The sequence below is a fragment of the Aptenodytes patagonicus genome, chromosome Z, assembly GCF_965638725.1.
Source record: "Aptenodytes patagonicus chromosome Z, bAptPat1.pri.cur, whole genome shotgun sequence".
NCBI lineage: Eukaryota > Metazoa > Chordata > Aves > Sphenisciformes > Spheniscidae > Aptenodytes > Aptenodytes patagonicus.
The window spans coordinates 63413928-63437161 of NC_134982.1; the positions used below are offsets into that span (position 1 = coordinate 63413928).

Below are 23234 nucleotides of genomic sequence, written 5' to 3' on the forward strand. Positions count from 1 at the left end.
AAACATGGCCTCCTTAGATCTTTTAGTGTGTCCCACATAACAATGCAGAATTGACACATTGTACTCAAGTTCCTACTCCCAACCACCCCCAATTTCTGAATATCTCACCCAGTCAGTATGTTTGCTTTCCAAAACAATGACGAAGTGGTCACATTTGGCTTAATGTCACCTGTTGTGCATTGCTTGGCTGTTCAGGGGTCATGAGATCAAATCAAAATTAGTATCTGCAAGATTGATCAGTGTTAACAATCTAGTGCCCTGGGCACTATATTTCACAGAGGGCTCCACCCTCAAAAGCTGAACTGAATTTTACAAGCCCATGAACAGTTGCAGTGGGAGGGTTTCATCCTGAATTACCTGGGATACACTAATGACTAGAAGTCACCCTGAGTATGATAGTCTCTCAGAGATAAAACAAAAATTCTCATGTCTTTTTGGTACATATGAGGAATTTTGTTCCTGATAGTTGTCATCCCACAACACCGAGGTCACCCAAGCTATCTAAACATTATAATGCTAGCACAAGACACAGAAATAGAAGAATTGCCTATATTTTTCAAGGCAAATTGAGGGAACTCCATTGGCACATAGATTTACACCAGTCTGTAGCTCTTGGATTACCTTTCATATTTGAATTTTTTACACCAGTTGACACTGTGCAGGTACATACATTGTAGTACCTTTTAAAACAAAGAGAAAGTACTTTTCCTTCCCTTACACCTACTCCTTACAGCAATAAAAATAAAAAGCTGATTTCATCCAAATCCCAGACTTTTAAAAAATCCCACCCTACACCTGCAATTTGGGAATTAGCACTTAGCCCAGTGTTGACTAGAAACCTGAAGCAGTTTCAAGGCAAACAAAAGATACTGCAGTTGGTGCCATGGTGGTGGGTTTAGAACATAACAAGAATCCATTCAGTGTTCAGCATGTGCACAATAAAAAATTACACAATCATATGAAAGAGGAAGGTAAGGAAGAGGAACTAGGCTGTTTTCAGCAGTTTGGCTTAGCAAGTTCCTTAGACATACAAATTGTCATTTTTATCATAAGCAATGTCATATTCCCAAGGGTCAGACAGGCATGTCTTTTAGGAGCTTTAGGCTGAATCTGTGGACAGCAAACAGCTCTCAATACCCTGTCACAGTATGCCCTGAAATAGCCATACTCTTCCCTTGCAATGTTGGCTGGTGTATTGGGTTTACGTGGCAAAGTTTGGGGAGGGGGGGTGGCTACAGGGGTGGCTTCTGTGAGAAGCTGATAGAAGCTTCCCTCATGTCCGATAGAGCCAATGCCAGCCAGCTCCAAGACGGACCTGCCTCTGCCAAGGCTGAGCCAGTCAGCGATGGTGGTAGTGCCTCTGGGATAACGTATTTAAGAAGGGGAAAAAACTGTTGCGCAACAGCAGCCGGAAGAGAGGAGTAAGAATATGTGAGAGCAACAACTCTGCAGTCACCAAGGTCACTGAAGAAGGAGGGGGAGGAGGTGCTGCAGATGCCAGAGCAGAGATTCCTCTGCAGCCTGTGGTGAAGACCATGGTGAGGCAGGCTTTCCCCCTGCAGCCCACGGAGGTCCACAGTGGAGCAAATATCCACCTGCAGCTGGTGGAGGACCCCACACTGGAGCAGGCAGATGTGCCCGAAGGAGGCTGTGACCCCATGGGAAGCATGCACTGGAGCAGGCTCCTGGCAGGACCTGTGGACCTGTGGAGAGAGGTGCCCATGCTGGAGCAGGTTTGCTGGCAGGACCTGTGACCCTGTGGGGGACCCACGGTGGAGCAGTCTGTTCCTGAAGGACTGCATCCCGTGGAAAGGACCCACCCTGGAGCAGTTTGTGAAGAACTGCAGCCCATGGGAAGGACTCGCATTGGAGAAGTTTGTGGAAGACTGTCTCCTGTGGGAGGGACCCCACGCTGGAGCAGGGGAAGAGTGTGAGGAGTCCTCACCCTGAGGAAGAAGGATCGGCAGAAAAAACATATGATGAACTGACCGCAACCCCCATTCCCTGTCTCCCTGCGCTGCTGGCGGGGAGGAGGTAGAGAATTAGGGAGTAAAGTTAAGCCCAGGAAGAAGAGGGGTTGGGGAAAGGTGTTTTAAGATTTGGTTTTACTTCTCATTACCCTACTCTGATTTGATTGGCAATAAATTAAATTAATTTCCCTGAGTCGAGTCTGTTTTGCCTGTGACGGTAATTAGTGAGTGATCTCCCTGTCCTTATCTCGACCCATGAGCCTTTCATTATATTTTCTCTCCCCTTGTCCAGTTGAGGTGGGGAGTGATAGAGTGGCTTGGTGGGCACCTGGCATTCAGCCAGGGTCAACCCATCACTGCTGGTAATATTATCCCAAGGAAGTTTTGCACAAGATAACGAGATCATAGGAGACACCAGGTTCTTAGAAAGATCTGGTGCCTGCTGCACTGTATTCTGCTGGCTAATCCCCAGCTGGGCTTCTTCAAACTTGGCAGGGTGCTGCATAGTTATTTTTTTCATTTTGCCCAAGTATCTCTTGGTATGTAAGAGTCTGGAGCTTGTTTTGTTTTGTTTCTTTTATTTGTTTGGGTTTCAGCCAGAAAGGAAGGAAGGACATTGGCCCAATATTTGAATTGCACATTAGAGATTATTTAATGTCTCTCCCCACTTACATCATTAGCTAAGAAAATAATACTGAAACAGGACTTAGAGGTGGCTATCATCTCCTCTGCTTGACTACTTCCACAAAAACTTATATACCTTAGTACATGTAAATGATCATCTAACACAGTAGGATGATGACCTGTAAGCAACTTAGTTCATCTGGTTTCCAAAGGCTTTTCTGCCAGAACAAAACTGGCTTATTCCAAGAACAGCGGACTGTAAAGAACAAAGACCATGTCTTCATAGAAATACAATGTCATGAAAAAACATTGAAGCTAACTGTGACCAGGACAGTTTGAGGCACTAGTATGCAGCCTGTCCGACACACTTGGCTCCCAAGGCATCAGGAAGGTTTGCTCAGGTGGTTTTTTTTGCTACCCTAGCACAGCTATGCTGTTGCCATTATCCCAGTCAGCCAAATGGCACAGAGCCCCGTATCCTACCACATGAATATATCCAAGGGATCAGTGTTAATTGGTCAGATACTGAAATTCAAACCTGACAAAGTAGGTACGTCCTACCTATTTATCTCAGTTTGTTGTTCTGTCTGCTTTTATTTCGTATTCTCTGTCTGTGCCTTGAATGATCAAGGCACAGTGAGCAAAGGAGGATGAGAGACCCAAGGTCTGTGTTTATAAGACACAGTCTGAAAGACTTACCACCTCCTGAATGTTTGTCTCCATAGGAAGCAACCCTGTTGTGTACTCTTGCTGTTGGGCAGATCAACCTGCCAGCTTCACACTTGTGTCACTAAAATTTTCGCAACTTTACTTCTCAGAAAAATGGAGAAGAGACATACCAAAAACTACTCAGAAACACTTTCACAGCTTCTCTTTTAACACGTTTTGTAGGTAGGCAGAAGAATACTGAAGAACAGCAAGCTATGGAGATGCTAATAAATATATTTGTCTGAAACATATATTAAAAGCTGGGCTTATGCTGAACACATGGAACAGTGAAAGTTTCACACAAATCAAACCAATCAAAAATTATTTTAATCTGTCTCACCAACATATGCTTATGCTTCATGTCCTGACAGGCTGAGATGTCTCCCCAGTACAGCTTTTGGAATTTGAAGCCTCCACACACGGTCTCTGAGAATTTTGTTCTAGCAATTCCTGTCCAGCCATCTTTCCTGATGTAAGCTTCAAAACTGTTGCGAAGTGGCACTTCTACTGGAAAGCAAAGACCTGTCTGTGCTGTGAGAGCTTAAATCCCCCCAAAATACAAAATGCAGTGAAATGACCTTTTCTTCTGTTTGTTCTGTTGTAGCAGTGTGTTCATGTAGTAATTTTCAGGCCTTGTAGCTGACTATTTCTGCAGGACATTGGCATTCAGTGCCTTCTTTGTTTCTGGATGAATATGTAAAAACAAAAGTGTCATGTTGTTTGAACAGATTTCTGGCCAGCCTTAATTTAGAACTGGAGTGTGTGCGCATAGTTGGCTATTTCAAACTATCAGCCACTCCAAAAGCTTTGCTTTGTTTAGTTAAGAGGCGAAAAACAAGAGTTGGTGAGGCTAATTCTTGGAGGCTGGAATTATCATATCAAACAGTGCTCTAAACTTGCGACAACCCAATGTCTCTTCATCTGGCTTGCACTTTTGGAATAAACAGTGCATGACTTAGACTCTGCTTTCATACATATCACAAACTCCAGCCAAAGAGAAAAATAAAAAGAAAACCCTAGATTGTTATGACATGGCTATAAATACAGACAGTGAATTATAACAGTAAAATATCTTATGAAAATTACAGCTAATTTTAAAATAGCCCAATCTGACTGTCTACAGAGTGAGTGAAGAATTATATAGCGTTGTTCAAACTCTCGGTTCATTTTTTACCCCTTTGAACCACTCCTATTATTCCAAGTTTTTAGTTTTAACAGCCATTGAGAAAGGATTTATATTGCCACGTAAAAATAGAAGTGGGCAGATCTGTGAAGCACTCCGAGTTACAGAATTTTTCTAATTAACATTTCTTATCTGCTTCAGGTAGGTAGCTAGTGATTGTTTCTCCTTGTGCACACAGAGCTTCCGGTGTCTGCTCCTTCCTGTGACATTAGACAGAGAGATTTACAAAGATGCCATTTGGCGGAATATTTTAGAGAGATTTGTTTTAAGATGAGTGTTTCTTAAGTGTGAGGCATCACAAGCGGTTTTAGCCTCCCAGCTGTGTTTCTCAGCAGATGGGGCTGGCAAAAGCTGTATGTGATGTGACAGCACAGAATTAAGTTTGAAACAACACTTAAAGAAAAGGTTTGAAGAAGAAAACAAGGTCACTATCCATCTGATGGAAATCACACTGGGTAAACAAATTTAGTGAGAGGTCAATGAATTCTGGTTAAGGAAAAAAAAACAGATCTTTGGAGTGGCAAGAGACACTGCCTAGGAGCCATTTAAAGAGACCACACTACTTGTCACTGTCCTTTTCTAGCTGTGTCTGTCCTCTACTCCATGTAACATATGTCTTACAAGGACAGCTTCCTGATTTGGGGAATATCTACCCACCAGACAAAATGTTCCATCCTTCCCTTCACCCTCACAAAAGTCTGGCCAAGGCAGAGTTAATTACTATAGAGAGTTTCAAAGAAACAGGGCTGTGTGGGGGGAGGGGAGAGAGAGCAGAAAAATTGTATATTAAAAAACTTTTTGGGAACCAGCCAGGGAGCAATGCCAACTTCTGATCTTAAAGCTAAAATATGTTTGTCTTAGGGGGCTTTCCTGTCTCCCTGTTTCTGTGTGAAGAACAGACCCCAGACGGGGTTCATATGGGAAAACCTCATGTTGGGATGAACTGGAAACTCAGCAGTCCCCAGAGTGCCTATTGCCTCTGTCCTCACCCTGCCAGCATGGCCCCAGTGGACCCATGGCCTATTGCAGTTAACACTTTTGGGCAAAGTGGAGCTCTGCTTCCTGTGTTCAATAGCCAGGCTCAGCACAGACTGGCAATCTGTTTACAATATGTTCCTTAGGGCCTGGAGCACTCTTACCCATGAATATGTAGTTTGTCATAGTCATGGTCACCTTCCTCTGTTAAAAATAGTGTATCATATGAGTTTTTGCCTGTGCAAAGGTGTTTCAACCACATACATGTATCCACACCTAGCACTCTGCCCAAACAAGTTTGTCACAGAATCTCTCCTGGCCACCTATCCTACAGTACTAGGTAATGAAGGGAATGCTTTCAAGCTTATTTACTAAGAAATGACTGGCTGCTGGGGTTGGGCAAAAGGGAGAAAGTACACTGGCTCACAAGGAAGAGCCAACATATTTCCTTAATTCTACCGTATTTTCCTACCCATTCTTGCTCCCAGTCTGTTCAACAACCGTGTTTCAAAAGATTAAACTTTTGCCGCTAGGTTTTCATTTTAATTCCTAATGGTGGAGTTAACAATTCCCTGAAAATAAATAGACAGGCAAATTACACAGCTGAATACATACAGCACAGTAGCGTGTGAGTACATTTGTTAGTAACTGAACTAGAAGGACTGTCTACAAGACACACTTTGTGTGATAATATGGTGTTTGAATTCTGTTCTTTCCAGCATGCCTTACAGACAGAACTGCTATTAGATATGCTACCTTCTCTTCTAATTTAGTTGGAGACAGACCAGAAATTAAAAGCCAGGGATCACAGCACAGCACCAGGTGCCCAATTCATAAAACTCCGCTCTGTTTATTGCTAGATTTCAAACACTTCCATTGTTTCTCACTTGCCCTTTTCAACTAACAGTGGATACTCTGAGGTTAGATGAGACATGATGGTTTCCAGGCTTGGTATCACTCACTCTGTATATGCAATAAGCAGTGTGTTGTGTTGATGTAAACAGCTCCCAAATCTGGCGTGTTAATATTTCTTGCCTAATTTTTCCAAATGGAAACTGCTTGCCCAGTGAGTCACTGTGTGTTTTCTCCCTCCTTCAGAAGATTCTTCCTGGGAGTCTCCACGCCCTGCTGCTCTACCACAAGAATGGCTTTCTTTTTTCATTTTTCTGTAGGACACCCAATTAGGACATTCTTTTGCTTCATTGTTTTTTTTTCCCCAAACTGCATTGTAAGACTGCATGTATTTTCTTTTTCCATTTCTGAAAACATCATGTTTTCCAATTCTTCAATCCCAGACTTAGTGTCTGGGATATATATTCTGAGGACTTATCCTGGGACATCTGTCCCTCTTCCTGCAGAGACAACTGGTGCTTCACATGGCAGAGGTGTGTGTTTTCATTCTGGTCTCTTCCACAGCAGCTTCTTCAGACTTCACGACTTACTCAGGAGAGGAAGAGGGAAATGCAGAGTTCTTGTAATGTACTCAGCCTCCTGAAGCTCAAGCAGCTAGGAAGCTGCGTTACATCTCAAAATAGAGGAGTTTTATTATTCTTCAGTGTATTAAACCACACATTTAAGACAGTTATCTGTTGTCTGAGAGAGCTGAAACTAGGGTAGTGGCTGTGATCTTGAATTTACTCCTTTGTGATTTTCTTGGTTTAATTATGTTTGAAACAAAGTAAATAGCTTTTGCGGTGGCTTCTGGGACAAGTTTTCACTGAAAGGATGCAAACAGAGCAGACAGTTGAAAAGAATAGTGACAAGACATCCAGAGAATACCATCAGGGATAACTTGCTCCATGGTATTGGTTGTGTGTCATGTATAAACACACACAGAAAATTATCTACCTGTTTCATAGCAAGCTTATTGCCCCTTGATGAAAGTTTTTAAAATAGTTTAAACAGTTGTTTAAAATCTGGAAGAATTTTTCTTCTCTTCTCTTTGACAGTGCTAGATATAACACCAAATAAACTTCCATATGGAGAAGATGGCAAGAAAGTAACGTAAGATCTATGTTGATTTATTTTAGTCTGCGCTGAAGATCAAAAGTCTTCTTTTATTTCCCTGAATGTCCATCCATGCAAATTAAATAAATCTTTTTAAAAGCACTCAGCTGTGACTTCTTTCAAGTCACTGTTTTGTTTCAAATTTTATTTCTTTTTTTTAAGAAAAGCAGTTTTACTATAATAAATTCCTTTATTTTTCCTCAAATGCATGTGATATCATCTGTCTCTCTGACTCATATAGACCCCAGTGCCTAGCCCTAGGACTGGATTTCCAGTCCAACTCTTACCTGAAGAATCTTTTAGCTCCTACTTTGAGAGCAAGGCTGCTGTCAGTGGCCCAGTTTGAGGCCTGATCTTCATCAGATGTGTAGTGAACTGTGGCAGGCAACCTCACAATGAGCAGTGGGGCACAGCCCTGAACATCAGCCCTGAAGGACAGGTTTGGCAAAAAAACTGCCAAAAACCTGTTTGGTCAAAATTCAGGCAAATGGTTTTTGGTATCTCCAAGTGGAAAAAATACAGAATGGATAGCAGTTACCCAGGATCCAAACCAACCCCTGAATTGAGCATTTTTACTGGGAGAGTGGCAGCAGGGATGACGGTGAAGCAGTCTGACAACAGGACAGTGCTGGGAGGTGCTGGCTAAGAGAGAAAGGGTAAGCACGCAGGCCTTTTAAGTGGGTGTTTCTTTGCTTGTTTGACATCGGTTATCTACACCTGCATTGCCTGACACCTGCTCCCACAGGTCCAGCACATCTAGGTATAGTAAACATGTAATAAACCCTTGCTCTAAAATTCATCAGAGGGTAAAACACTCAGTGTTCCCTCCAAGCGTGCCATTATCATGACCTTACAGCATCTCACTTGGACACTAAAGAGATCAGGCTTTTAGTAGTTGTGGCTATAGGCAAGTACAAAGAGAGCTGTGGTCTTCAGGACCTTGCACCTTCCCTGTACCTCACCAAAGATGAGACCTTAAAGCAATCTCCCTTCAGCATCATTCAGCTGGAGCAGGGAGGAGCGGGGATTATCCTTCCCTGCCTCATCTCATGAAAACCGTGCTGCTTTGACTTACAGCCCCCAAACCTCTGTATCTTGTAAACACTTTTCAGTCAGTTGCTCCTGAACAGACAAAGCAAAGTGGCAGCTTCAAGTTCAGATGCAAACACTACTGGAGAGTATCTGAAACAAACATAGTGTTCAAAAGCTGAAGGTCCTTTTTTAGTCAAAAAACTTGACCTTCCTCAAACGAAGCATGTAAGAGATGGCTGTAGCATGAAGCATAGATAAAACATCTGCTTTCTGCAAAGCTATCTGGAAGATCTGCATGTCCCATCAGACTGATTCTGATGCTAGAGGAAGGGGAGGGAGGCATGCACTGCCTGCTGCTCTCAATGGAGTCCTAGCACCGAGAGGTTGCTATATTAACCACTTCACTGTTTTGTGCCAATCTTGTTATCTGTTCTTGTTAAAACCTTTATTATTCATGGATGCAAAAATCCCATCATTAAGACAGCATAAATATTCATACTGCGTGCATTTCATTTAGCCACTTGGCAAAACTTCTCTGGAGTACAAGAGTATTGAGGAAATCTGGCTAATGAGACCAGAGCACAGGAAGTGTGCATGGGTTTTCCTTTCTTTTTACCTGCAAATAAATGCAGAATAACTAATTAAATAAACAACAAAAAAAGGGGCGTGTATTCACTAGCAAGGATGAGATGCACACTTGTTTTGGCTTCTGTGTCAAGGGGAACACAAGGCCTTTTGTAATGCAAGTATGTGCAAGAACCAGGATATTGTAAAACGAATGTACAAAGCCTGATAAGCATCGATGCATGGGTTCATCCAGCTTTTAATGTCTAACCATTTATACATTTAATGTCTAACCATTAACATCGTGCATGATCCACGCTCTTGTTCAATACTTTTTAAGGCAGAGCAGCCATTCTTCTCTTTGCAGTCATCCTAAATCGAAATGTAGCTGTATCCTGCCCCTTGAAAATCAGCCTATCTGTGCTCTGCACTCCTGATTCAGCTTCAGGATCTTTTTGATGGCAAAGATAAGCAACAACAAAAAAAGTTACTCCCAAAACCAAGTTTAAAAACCACCATTAAAGTATTTGCTACACAGAGTGCTCAGCAATGGGGGGAGACCTCTCACAAGGGCCTGATTTTTCAAGTCCTGAGCTGCCAGCTCCACATACAACAGCTCCAGATACAACCTCAAGGAGCCTTGCAGAGTGCAAGATTTCAAGTTTTTCCTGTTTTAGAATGGCAAGGCGAGGTGTATGTTTTTAAATGCCAGTGGGTTTTCAAAACTGACCAATGTTGGCCTGACTGAATGGTTAAATCTTTCCCTGACTTCCACAAGCATAGTGCTTGACCAGAGAACCACTTCTACAGAACACAATCTGGCACCTCGCAGGTTTTCTATTTAATGTTTTTATGAATTTCAATAAATAAGCAAGACTTTTACTCATGGACAGTTTACACCAGTAACCATTTCCTTGGCTCAGAGTCTGCTGTATACTTCCTGCTGCTGCTTAGCCATCTGTGACTGAACGAGCTCTCTCTTTCTTCCCCACCCGTTCTCCATCCCCCTTGTAGCAAACAGAAGTATTGGGATAGACACAGTGCTATGTCAATGCACAGCATGCCAAGTTTCCACTGAAGCATTCACACTGAGCCAAGGGCCTGATTCTTCCGACCCTCTTCAGGCAAGGACAGTTGCTGCAGGACCACAGCTTGCCATTTGCAATATGTAGCACTCCATTTATTCCCAATACCCAAGTATAAAAGGATTGGAACTTCAGTGTCACATCAGGGTTGTGACTTTAGGCCTAAAGATGCTTTGATTTTGTTGCATTCAGTTTCTAGACTTCTTATTCCTTTGTTTTGCAATAGGTAAAGCGACAGTAAGGAGAAGAAAAAAAAAAGCCTCCTAAACTTCTTGGACTATGTCGTCAGTGATTAGTTGAACCTTTAGTTAAGATACTGCAAGTTACAGTACATGAGAACAAAAGGCACAATTGGTTCTCAGCAGTAGAAGGAACAGAGGGCTGTTTATACCTATAGTATCCTATCCATTTACTTGACCTTTCCTTTTACAAATACTATTGAGACAAAAACTTCAGTTTTGCCAACAGCAGTTTTGTCTGTGGATAAAGAAATATGTTTAAATGTTAAAATTAGTACTGGAAAATATATATTGCGAAGTGGGCAAGTGTGTCCCATAAAATAGCACACAGAGCATGCTTTGAACATAAGAACTGGAAGATAGCTGTGTGTAAGAATGCACTTAAGATTGTATATACAGAAAGAGGTACCTTCCTTCCTTCCTTTACTTCAGTGATACAAGGTGGGTAAGCATCTAGAAATCACTCTATACTCCTGATCTTGAATGCAGTGTATGCTTTCATAAAGTTCTAGGCAAAACAAAAATGTTCTTCTTCCCCTCCAAGTAGACATCTAGCTTGCCATCCTGCAATTTCTTGTATTTATATTCCTCCTTGTGTAACCAAATGACATGAAAACTTGCTTGAAGAACCATCACAGGAAAAACAAGTGTTTCAAGATGTGCTGGTGGCTGCAAGAGTTATCTTGTCATTTGAATTCTTCCGAATTAAATATGACTGACAGTATCAGTCAGCTAACAGATTTATCTAGGGGGAGGGAACCAACAAAAAACCTGCTTCAACATTTTTTGCAATATCACTTCCATTCTGACTTTTCTTTAAAGGATATTTTTGCATCTAACAAATACTTTGTTTTGAAAGCTTCTGTGTGGTCTAGGAGAAAATTTTAACAAAAATTTTAAATTGGTGATACTTCAGCTTGCTTTGATTCATAGCAGCAAATCGAAATGGCGCTGAAAGCAAACAAATATAAATAGCCATCTCGTACAAGAGCTGTCTGTACTCCAGCCTTTATGCTGAAGAGTCTTGATCTGGGCTTTTAGGCATACACCTGTAATACAAAGTTAAATCATGTTTTAAACTAAACTTCCAAGTAAGGGCAAATGCTAACAAAAATGCGTTATAAGGAAGGAGGCACTTTTCAATCCTGTGCTGTTAAAGCCTGTAAAAAATTTAACCATCCCAGTTGGTTACCACATCTCGAACCTATATAAATCAAAGCTTTGTTTTGAATGAATAAAACCACTTTGGCACACAACCGTATCATAGTGGTATGATGCATGCCTGAATATTCCTAAGAATGCCCTCAGAGGTACTCTGTGAGCAGAATTATTCTGCAGAAGGAAAGATGAGGGAGCACAAAGGTCCATTATGCACGCTAATGCAGAAAAATGAAATCAAATACCATTCTCAGCAAAAGCAGTGTCTTCTGAGCAAAGGCTATTAAGTGTGTCAGACTGCAGGATATTTTCTGGACATGGCTATTATGTTAAGACATACTGAACATGTGTCACTTATAACCCTGCCCTGGTTGTAACATCACAGCTCCAGAGGAAAAAAGCCTGGTGCATCAATTCTTAGTATCAAATACTCACACAAACTTCTCCTCTCACCAAGCTGTCACTTCTCATTTGTAAAGAGGGTTAGAGTTATAATTAGTACTTGCTGCCCTGTCAACTAATTAAATGTAATAAAAAGCTTTCAGTGAGTTTAATGCTAACATGGTGTAATTACAGCTGAGTTTTGAATGCATGGTGCATGTATTACAGGTTTCGGTATAGGCTCCCCACCTTCTGTGACCTAAATTCTCAGGTTAAACCTATCATACGATTAGTGAGCGGGCACTTGCCAAAGACAACCATTTCAGACCTAAATACAAGTCAACCCCAATCTAGTCCTGTGCATTTTTAGAGGCACTACATCAGCCTCTGGGGGCAGAGGTGGAAAGGAGGAGGAGAAAAAACAGCCAGCCTGTTGCTTGCTTCCCCATTCATCCTCTTCCTTTCAGGAGGCACCCTTGCTCAAATTCTCCCATCCACGAGGCTCCCACTGCTCTCAGCCCTTTTCCTCCCTTTTGTAAAGAAAAACATGGCTGAGATTTCAAAGCCACTTCCAACCCCATCTCTTTGTCAGTCTGAGGGGCATCCTGGGTAGAGGGGCACTGTGTGCAACTGCCCTGTTTGCACACCTCTGGGGCTGGCTCTATTCCTCAAGAAGCAAAAGTTGCACCATACAACCACCTGTTACCCAGGGGAGTAAGGAAGACTGCTTGGGAGGCCCACAGCAGGGCAAAAGTGATGATGTAATGCTCCAGCACTTTGTTGCCATAGTTCCTTACTCTCATAAGCATTTGGCAGGGCTATGAACACAGAAAAAAAAAGGTGAAGAGCACAGCAGCCAGGCTTTAGATCAGCCAGGATGTTGGTAGTTACAGCTCTAGATCATCAGTCATTGTGCCCACTTTCTTCACTTTCCCACTCATACTCCTCATTGCTTTCCATTGCCCACAAATACATAAGGTAGGTACAAATAGCCCCCAAAATAAAGACGTAATTCACTGAACAAAAATGTAGCCTGAAAGAACCAATTAAAATGATGAAAATCTTTAATTTTATTTAAGTATAATTGTACGGACACGTGTATATACAAATACAGATCTTATGGGGCAGGGATTTTGGGTGGTTTTTGTTTTTTTTTTTTAACATTTTCTTTTAAGTTCATATAATGTAAGCATTTCAAAAACAGCACTCAATGAATAAGTGCAAAGAAACTGCAAAGCAGGGCAGTACAAGCACAGGACCACACTGAGCTGGACTTTCATACCCAGATGCATACACAATGAGTGTCTTCAATGGGGTGTCAAGAGTAAGCATGGAAAGCAGATTTCGCAGACTCATGGGTAACCTCCAACATGCCAGCATCTATTAAACTGTACAGACAATGGCAGCAAGCCTATTGTAGGGAGATTTGTCTCACATCCGAGAAGCTCGAGGGCGAATGCATGGGAAAAACTCAGTGATGCCAGACCAGAAACAGATCTGCCCATTCACAGCTCCAAATTAAAAAAGGAGGAGGGTGGGAGAGAAGGAAGTGAAGGAAGAGGGAAGAGAAGTGTGGAGGGTTGTACATTAAAACTGGTGATTACAAAATCCAAGTGTAATGAAGGGAGGGGAAGGGTTAACACTCTAAGCCTCTGAAAGTGACTGAACCATTGCTCTTACAAGGCAACAGATTAAGTTCAGTTTTGAGGGTTAGGGGTGGGAATGAACAGGTACAAATACAATCATTTTCCTTCCACAATTATATAGGAAAGGAAACAATCTACTCATCTACTCTCAGTACCTCCCAAATTTGTTTCTAGTTCTTTTGGAACCAAGTACATACATATATCGCACATGACACTGGCAAGGTCCTTTCTGGAAAAAACTATTCATGGAAACAAAACCAGAAGGAAAACAGGAGGGGAAAAAATAAAGAAAAAAGAAAGAAACAAACAAAATAACAGAAGAGTTGTTATATCCCCAAAGCCTTTTTAGAAACAAACATGATACAAAAGAACAAAAACTAACACAGAAACCACAGGGCTCCAACATCAGACCTTTAAACACTGAGGACAAAACATTGATCATCAAAAGTCATGTTGTTCCAGGTCTTGACATTGTGAAATCTTGCAATAGATGAACGATTTTCAAAGATGAGTCCTGTATGCTGCAGTGTCATGGCCACTTGTCTCTCAGTTCTCAGCCATGATCACACTTGATGCTTCAAAGCTCTGTCTTGTAATCAACGCGTGATTTTAATATCCTGAAAGTCTATTGTTCTCACTTACAAAAGACATAAGAATCAAATTAATACTTTATTATCAAACACTATATACAACAGAGGTTGCTAATAATACAGAATTTAAAGAACATAGCTTTAAGTTTTACGTGTCTTTCCTTCGCCATCCAAGTAAGTACAGTACAAAACAATATTCTAAACTAACACGAAATGTTACCTTGTCTATTAAAGGATACACAGTATCCACTAAACTGACTGATCCCTATTTTCCCTGCTTCACATTGCAATGCCCTTGGCAGCCAGGAGTGCAGGTCATGGGGGTAAGTAAGCCACCTGGGCTGAGGGAGAATCAGTCCCTCAGACTTGAGCTGGGGCAGACAAAGGGGAAAGGAGCAGAAATCTCCTTAATTTGCACCAGTATCTACATTTAAAGCATCCAGAGATTTGCAACGCAACACAAAGCCCATCAGCATTTATGTACTTGGTATGACTGGGATTGCCTGATGCTATCAAGTATCAAACTGACAGTGACTGGTACGCTCCCAGCAACACCAGGCAGTGCAGGGACCTGCTTGCAGCTGCATCACTCGTGTTGTTCTTCATCTACCCAGCAGGGCTCTGTGATAAAACACAGGGGTGAATTTCACCAGGAGTAACACTAGTGAAAATCCTTTGCTGTTGATAAACGTACATCTTGAACTCCGACATCATTCAGAGACACAGGATGAAAAATGAAGTCACCATTTCTACATTAAATTGGCGCTACTGGTATGACTGCCTGCAATTGCTATGAATCATTTTAATATGGTTACCTATCATGCAGTATTATCTGTACTCTGGTTAAAAAACCATTTGATAAGGTGCATTTTGATTAAGCTCACCTCATCCAAAGCTTTTTAATTCCTACCTACAGGAAGTATTAGTGTGTGTGCCAAGCACATCCACATTAAAGAGAGAAAAGTACCAGATAGCTTGTAATGAGATGATGACTTCCCTCACTATTTAGACTGTGTATCTTTATTGTGTGCACTTCACACTAGAGGAAATTTCCTACATTCCTCCTGTAAGCACAGGCCCTGCATTAATGACCGTGTTGTATGACATCAGGCAAGCCCAGATCATAGTTTAGCATGCATAAACCTCCCTTTACATCTTAAATTTATTTCCCCCTTTCCTCCTTTTTTGAATAGTGGGCTGCTTCAACTTCTGGAAAGCTTTTCTTCATTAAAAAAAAGCCCACAAAGTGCTGTCCCTTAATGGTATCACTCAATTTTGTTATGGCAGACTTCTTCTTCAGAATTAATATAGAAAACCCTTGTTTTGCTTGAATATGCTCCATGTTTTGTTTCACGTTTAACATAATTACCACAATTTTTGTTAGAAAAGCTCTGTTTCAGTCTTGGTCTGCTATTTCCCTGATTATGCTTAGCAGTCCAAATTTCATGGCAGCCTAGCCAAAAAATACCCCAAGGCTTGCACTTCCTGGCAAATGACTTTTTAAAGTTCTACGTTAGCCAAGGCTCAGATTCCTTAAACAGGGTCACTCCTAATTCCATCAAACAAGACAGTCCCATTTCCTAATTGCATCAAGGGTTACCACTTCTCTCACATGTTTAAATAGGACAAGCATATATACTCACTCTCAGCATAAAGTGTATCTAAATAATGTATTTTCTATTCTAGTGGATTTTTAAAAAAATATTTTGTTAAGTCTTTGGGAGCCCATCTAGTTTATCTCTGGCTGATAAACACGTTTCCTCTACTCTTCAAACTGTGCTGGAAGGGGAAAAGATAAAAAAATCAACACTTGAATTTGTATTCCACACTTCTTTTCTTTCCCCCCACCAAACAATGCTACTAGACTGTCCTGGCTTCTTCTACATGTGGTTTATTCCCATGACTGAGGAACTTGCAGGAGAGACAAATCAAGAGCACACTGGAGATCCTGTGTCCCAAACATGTTTCCTCTGGCCACTGATGTCCTCTCTTAGCATGTATTAACACCCAGAGCAGCATCCAAGGCTATCAGCTACTAAGTCAGCGCTGGGGAAGGTCACTTTATTCTCAGAAGTGCCTCTGCATTTCAAGAAAAAAATTGTAGCACCACGGTGATTTGTTTTAAAATAAAATAATCCGGTGTGCATTATCCCCTTAAAACGAAATAACAGAGGCACTCACACCCCCAGTGAAGTTTCCTAAATCTGACCTTGCCTGCTGTGTGCTAACATTCCTAAATACTAACTTCTTCCTCTCACCAAAGACAGTGTTTCTATTTGTGAACACAAATTTTACTGTCAAAGATGTTTCAAGACAGTCCTATAAGAAACATTGTCTTTCCCTTTCAGAAGCCTGTTCATTTAGAAACTCCTGGAGGAAATGGTGTTATATTATATCTATTCTTAATATTTCCCCTCCAGTCCTGACATGGTGACACGATGCCTTGCATGATCATCTTACCGTGCTGAACGAGAAGGCATAAATATTGTATCAGAGAGAAAAACTCTCCCAGGCTTTCACTCACTTTCCTTATCCTTCACTGACTGCATCTGCCACTATTCTTCCTTGTCCACATACGGATGACACAGTGAGCTAACAGAGGTGACTTCTTAAAGGAGAATGCAGAGGAAAATAAGAATCACTAGTGTCACTATTATAGTTTGGCATTTTCATTTGGAGTCCTTTTATTTATATGGAGGGGTTAAGAAAGTCACAGGGTAGGTAGGGATGGGTGCTGAAGCTAGTTATCCCCTTCAAATTTTTGCTGAGTTCAGGCTAAAAGGGAGAAGAAAAGGGAAAAGGGAAAAATAACAATTTGACATCTGCAAAAACAATAAAGTCCCTTTCCTGGGATGAGCAGTTAGGTGGATCTTTGATGTTCCAAGACCCTGATATTTTCTGCGACAGGTTGCCGGAGCATACTGTGCTATAATATCAAAAGCATTGCCAGGAGGAACAATAGAGTTGCCAAAAGCCGGCTGGGTATCCTTGGTGTCTGTGCCGCGTTCTCACCACGGGATGGCTCGGCTGACTCATGTACGGTATCATCTGTTCAAACAGAAAGCATACATTCCAATGAGATTTTGCATCCTTAATAAACTCTCACTGAGCCGACAACTGTAAGTAGATTTCAGTGCCTTTATGAAATAGGGCAATGAACCTTGTGCTGTCATTGACTTTCACAAGCGTGTAATACCTCATTATGTAACCAACTTGGGGCCAAGTCCTGCATTTCTTTCTGGCAAAACTCCCACTGAAGACCAGAGGAGCAGAAAGTAAGTCTGATTTCAGCAGACTGAGGAATGAAAGATTCCTCTTCTAATAAAACACTGTAGCTCTAGCTTTGGATGGCTCATTAGATAGCAATGTCAATAGGGAGGCAGCTAAATAAAAACACCTGATTTTCAAAAGGGCTTGAAGAAGAGTTGCACGTGCTCAGAATTAATTTCACAGTTAATCCCCTTACTGATTTACAGATTTTGGCTCCTGAATTTGAAATGACAGCCTGTAAGCCCAAGCATATATTCCACTTCCACGCATAAAATTTCCACTGAAGTATACCGCATCTGGGGAGGCACAGGGGATATAAGACCAGTCTTCCCTTCTTGAAACAGAATTTTAAAGGCTAACACATGACAATCTCTGACTTTACAGAATACATACTCAATCTGGAAAACCTCACAGGTAACAGACTACCTTTTATGGTACACAAAATACAGATTTACATATATGCAGCTAAAACTAATGAAAAAAAGAACCAGCTGAGTTGGGAAAACATGCTTATACATTAGTGGCAGAAGAGAACACAGTAGCAAATACTAAAATTATGATACCAAATAAAGCTCTGTTTAGTCTTTGTAAACTAGAGATCAGCCTTAAAGCCACAGCTTTTAACATAAAAAAAGGTAGGTAAAGTCAAATTCAACTTCAGTATTGTTATAGATGTGGTATTTTTCTCTGCAAAGCGCTCCATATCCACAGCTATCTAATTTGGCTATTTTAAAAGTAATCTGTCTGAGGCTTGCCATAAAAAGTCAGCCCTGGGTTTGAATTTTCTTAGTACTAAATGAATGAAATAAGCTAAACCTTTTTAGGAAGCGGCCTCAAAATGTATTCATAAGGTACTTTGGAGTGCCCAAGTTTCCAGGAAAATTAATAGTATCTCACTACTTAGTGTAATAAGCTCCCCCATTTTATGAGAGATGTCGACATATCTATGATATATATGTCTCATAGCTCCCATCTCAACAAATTGCACTGCCAGGATTTCACTGGGTGAGAGCTGTGCAATTCCAATTAAAGGCACTAAGGGAAGCGGGAGTCAGGACACTGGGATCACTGTGCCACTTTGGCATGGAGCATTTCTCGTTACTTAGCTTTAGCTAGAAACAAGCTCCCTCTCCTTCATACCCTTGACACCTAGCACAAAAGCAGATAGAGCACTTAGCATAATTTAGGTTAATAGGCTCTTCAGTCCCAGTTTGGTTACACAGCAAGATGCACAGTAAACTGGATTAGCAATTTATCACCTTTTTTTCCAGCACTAATTGACGCTACAATCGCGTCAGGCTTATCAACAGGTCTTCAGTGCTGCTCAAGGCAAAACTATGAAAAGCAAGCACTGATCAGCTGTAAATATGTTCACATTTGTAAGAAAGGGATACCATCAGATGAAAGTCCCACTGATGTCAGTGGGAAAGACTGGATGGAATGACTTTGATTACAGCTCCTCACCACGTACCGCAGGGAGACCCTCCCAGGCCCTGAACGAGGCCCTAATATTTTTCCTCCAGAATTATTCCAAAGGAATCTAAAAAATTCAGTGAATGCTGGCTATTGAAAAGTGCCAGTTCCCGTGGTTGTCAGTACCAAAAGCTGTTTCACATTTCAGTTCTGAGTTACACTCTTGTACTTTGGTGACACTGCAATGAGAACACAGTACTTCACAAGAGCAGCTTCCCAATTAAATCATACTCTAAGAAGTTATGGGGAAAAAATATCCCTGTTCTAACTGTCAGCTCTACCTCCTTTCATATATTTAGAGTCAGCTTTTCCCAATTTGGAAACATTTACTCACTGCTGATGAACTAAAACTACAGAGGAGAATGATGTGCATTACCTTCTACCTCTTGCATCATCAACAGAATTGCAAATAAGTCTGAATTTGCAACATTGAATGTCAACAGTTTTGTCCTAATTACATCCATGAGTCAGCACTAAAACACAGTAGGGCAGAACTAGTGTAAAGCTCATAAATCCTCATTCTCTGACTATCAGATACTGCCATTACTGGAACATTGGCTACTGCTAAAAAAACTCAACGAAAAAGCCCTAAACTAAAAAGATTACTTCTCTAAAATGAAAAATATGGAGGAGATCTACGATGCCATTTTTATAAAGCCATTCTTCACAGAAGAATTAATTTTCATGTAACATTAAGGGGTTCCTTTCAAGAAATCATCTGGGTTTTCTGTCAATGCAGTCCCAAGGTTTCTGCACTCGTATATTAGAGCACACGATTCATCTGTGGTTCTCAAAATCACTTTACAAATATGATTTTCCTTGGAGGTGCAGAGTTATAACACTGTACAATCTTTAATGCTTAGGGAAAAATTTTTGCTTTATTTTAAACACTGAAGGCAAGTGATGAAAAGGACAAAATTCCTGAGTAAAATCTGGAAGGTCACTGCTGAAGACTGGGAATGCCAGCAGTAATTAGAAAAAAATATTTTGACACCCATGAATTTTCCAGATCATGTAGCTTTACATCATATGCTTCAGGTATAATTTTTCCAGATATGCACAGCTGCAATTTTTGTTTAGGGACTTTTTATTTTTATTATTAAGGAGGAAGAGAAAGGGAGGACAGGAATAGAGCAAATTACTTTCATCACTTCTGAAACAAGTGTGATCTTTATAGACCAGTTTCCTACAAATTCCTGAACAAAACCAGTGAAATTACAAGGGTTCAAAAATCACACAAATGGTGATTTTTAAAAGAAAGGTGACAGTAAGAAATCTGCTGAACATGACCCTCCTGCCTCCCAATTCTTCTGTCTACTGTGGAAGAAGACAGTGGCAGGCTAGAGGAGAGCACAGAAGCAGAATATGCATGCCAGGGGCAGGTAAGTTAGTACACAACACAGATCACATGCAACAAGATCCACCAACGCAGTGCCAAGTCTAACAGCCTAATAACAGAAAAGTGTGACAGCAGTTGGCAGATCTGGGAATGACTGGTTATCTAATGGTGACTGGTCCAAATAATAATGCAAATATACACTGATGTCGGGAGTGGGAACTTTCTGGTACCAAACCTTCTCATTAAAGCTATTATTTCCTCCTGGTAACACAAACAGTATTTCATCTCAGACTGCAGGATGCTCTTTGTATGATTTTGGTTCCCTGGTTTGCCTGCTGCTTTCTAACGATATGCTTTTGTGATGGTGCTAGTTACGTATAGCTATTCATGGGAAGTGAGCAGCAGCGCTGAAAAAAAATGCTCAGCAAGTTCACTAAAATCAGGCATTTATTACTCAGATGATCTCTTCTGCAAACCAGTAACAGGAAAAATACACATTAATTAGCCCATGTTCACCAAATCACAAAACGTAAAAAAGTGCATTGAGTTTTTAGATTCATAGGTTACCTAGAAACAGGAAAAGATCACCCTAATGCCTTCCGTAGAAGAATGCTGTTAATAAATGCACAAGTGTATCTAATGTAAATGCACTCTCCTTGCATTTAGATTTGCTTGGAGAACGTCCTTGATTCTCAAAACCAAAATTTTTAGGACAGTTCCGAAAATTCTCTTAAAGAAAAATAATAAAATCTATTGTGTATCCATAGGTAAATCATTCAAACTGGATTAACTTGTGAAAGCCTTATTTATACTTCCATATAAATAATGACTTTTAGTTAAAGAAACTGCAAATAACAAAGTGAAAAAAAATAGTATGTTGCTTCATACCAAAGGCGAAGTCTCTTTCAAATAGTATAAGAGAAAAAAAAGAGATCTCGGTAATCTGTTCTTCAGGGTATGTACTAAATGGTATGTGTGTAATTTTTTTCTGGTATAATTTGTTTATTTAACTGTGTATTTTAATTATTGAGGCTTGAATACAACGTGTGAGCAGTGTTTAGGTACATATAAAACAAACAGGTAATACTACTATTGCAAATACTTTTCCTACATATCCACCTAATTTTAATGTCATGAGCCATCCCATTGAAGTTAGTGGGATTTCTCACAGCCCTCGAATTAAACATGCTTCTATCTGTCATAAACCTGAGCCATACGAACAATACACATGCACTTTCCATACAGAGACACATCAGCTTGATTGATGGTATAGGTTAATGTAACTTTGCCCCGGGCAGATGAGGGGCTTTATCATAGCAAGCATTATTCTTATTCTTAAGGCAGCATTTTGCAAAAAAAGACAGAAAAGCCCCCCAAAACTTAAGTTTGCTTCAATACAAACAGGATAGGAATTTATATATATCAGAGTGTGTGGGTATGCATGCACGTATGTAAAAATGATACTTTGCCTAACCAAATATACATACAAATGTATATAATTTTAAAGGACTAATTTCTTACTTAAACACTAACTCTGTCAGTTGCATGCCTGTGTCATGCACCAGCATTAAACAAGCAGTGGTTCTGTTTTTCTGAAAGTCTTTTGAAACCACACAATAAATGAAGTGTGCCCATTGACTTTATTTCCAAAACTTTGGGTCCAGTTAGTAAATAGTGTTTTGCCAACATGCTGGGTGTTTGGCTTCGATGGGCCAGTGACTTCAGGATACTGATGAAAATTTTACACTGGCACACACCGTATTTTATTAAACCACATCACCCAAAAAAAAAAAAAAAGCAACATTTTTCCTCCCCTGCATTAAACAAAGATACAGGAAATACACCATAACCGATATTAGCACTGCTAGAAATGTGCAAAAGCAGAGCAGCTGTACCATGCAAAGCATGCAGAGAGAAGAGGAAAAGTATTGAAGCACCAGAGGGATACACGCATTTGTTAAAAGAGATTCTCTAAGCATACTAACCTGCTGGTTCTAATGAATTTTCTACTTTGTCGTTAACATCGAAAACACGATCATGAACACCTATAGTTTTCATACAGCTGTCTATAACAAAAATAGAGATAACAGCCAAATATGTTAGTAAGACACCCTTAAACTCCCCATTTTCCTTTTTTTCTTTTTTTTTCTCTATTTACTATATATAATTAAGCATATTTATATTTTAAAGTCTGTGGCACTTGTCCAAATGCCACTACAGTCTTCCATTTGTACAACAGTTTAAGAAACAACAAGTTAGCAACTGCCATGTAATTAAAACAAAGCTTTATGAAAAATGGTAAGAAAATACAATGAAAATCATAACACAAATGTTGCTGTACAGAAGAGATATACAAGATTTAACAGTAAAAAAAAGAATTACTACTGTTTACTAGACCACACAGTAAAGCATGCGCTACAAAGCCACCCTCGAAAGCTTAATCTGAAGAACTTACTTGCTGGTCGCACAAAGACCTTAAGCTTTAGACAGGATCTCCTTCCATTATCTGGGATCGCAGAAGCTGTAAATGGGGAAGAAGGAAAGACAAGTGGAAGAGTAAGAGAGTGAAAATGCAAATCATCTTTTGTGCTAAAATAAAATATCCTTTATCTTCCCTTCATCTGAAGGGCTGGACACATTTCAGCCTCTGCATGTAAGGACTTCAAGTGCACAAAGTAGCCTGATTATGCAAAAGCAGGGAAAGAACTGCAGGTTTTATTCTAATCCCTTTTTTGATTATTTTACATATAAGAAGTGAAGCACATGGTATTTTCGATGGTTTGTTATCTCCTTTCAGCTTTCCACACCTTTTTCTCAAGAGGTTGTTTAATATGGTTTCCGCTGTAATGCAGGTGTCTACTCTGAAAAATTACACTTCAGAATAATTAAGATCATTTAGAGAAAAGTTAGTCTTGAAACACTAGGCCATAGGCTTCAGCAACACAAAAAGGGATGAAAAAACAAAATGACACTGAAGGTGACAATGCTAA

The 23234-nt window shown here is 40.4% G+C and overlaps 1 protein-coding gene across 1 annotated transcript in view; it reads right to left on the reverse strand.

The window, feature by feature from the left end:
- Positions 1-12972: 12972 nt before the first annotated feature.
- EFNA5 (ephrin A5) overlaps positions 12973-23234 on the reverse strand; it is a 215710-nt gene continuing 205448 nt past the window's right edge. The window contains exons 3-5 of the mRNA XM_076362284.1: positions 22700-22765; positions 22230-22310; positions 12973-17210 (exon numbers count right to left, since the gene is read on the reverse strand). Of these exons, the coding sequence (XP_076218399.1) occupies positions 17089-17210; positions 22230-22310; positions 22700-22765 (269 nt within the window). The 3' untranslated portion in view covers positions 12973-17088. The remainder of the gene's footprint in view (positions 17211-22229; positions 22311-22699; positions 22766-23234) is intronic.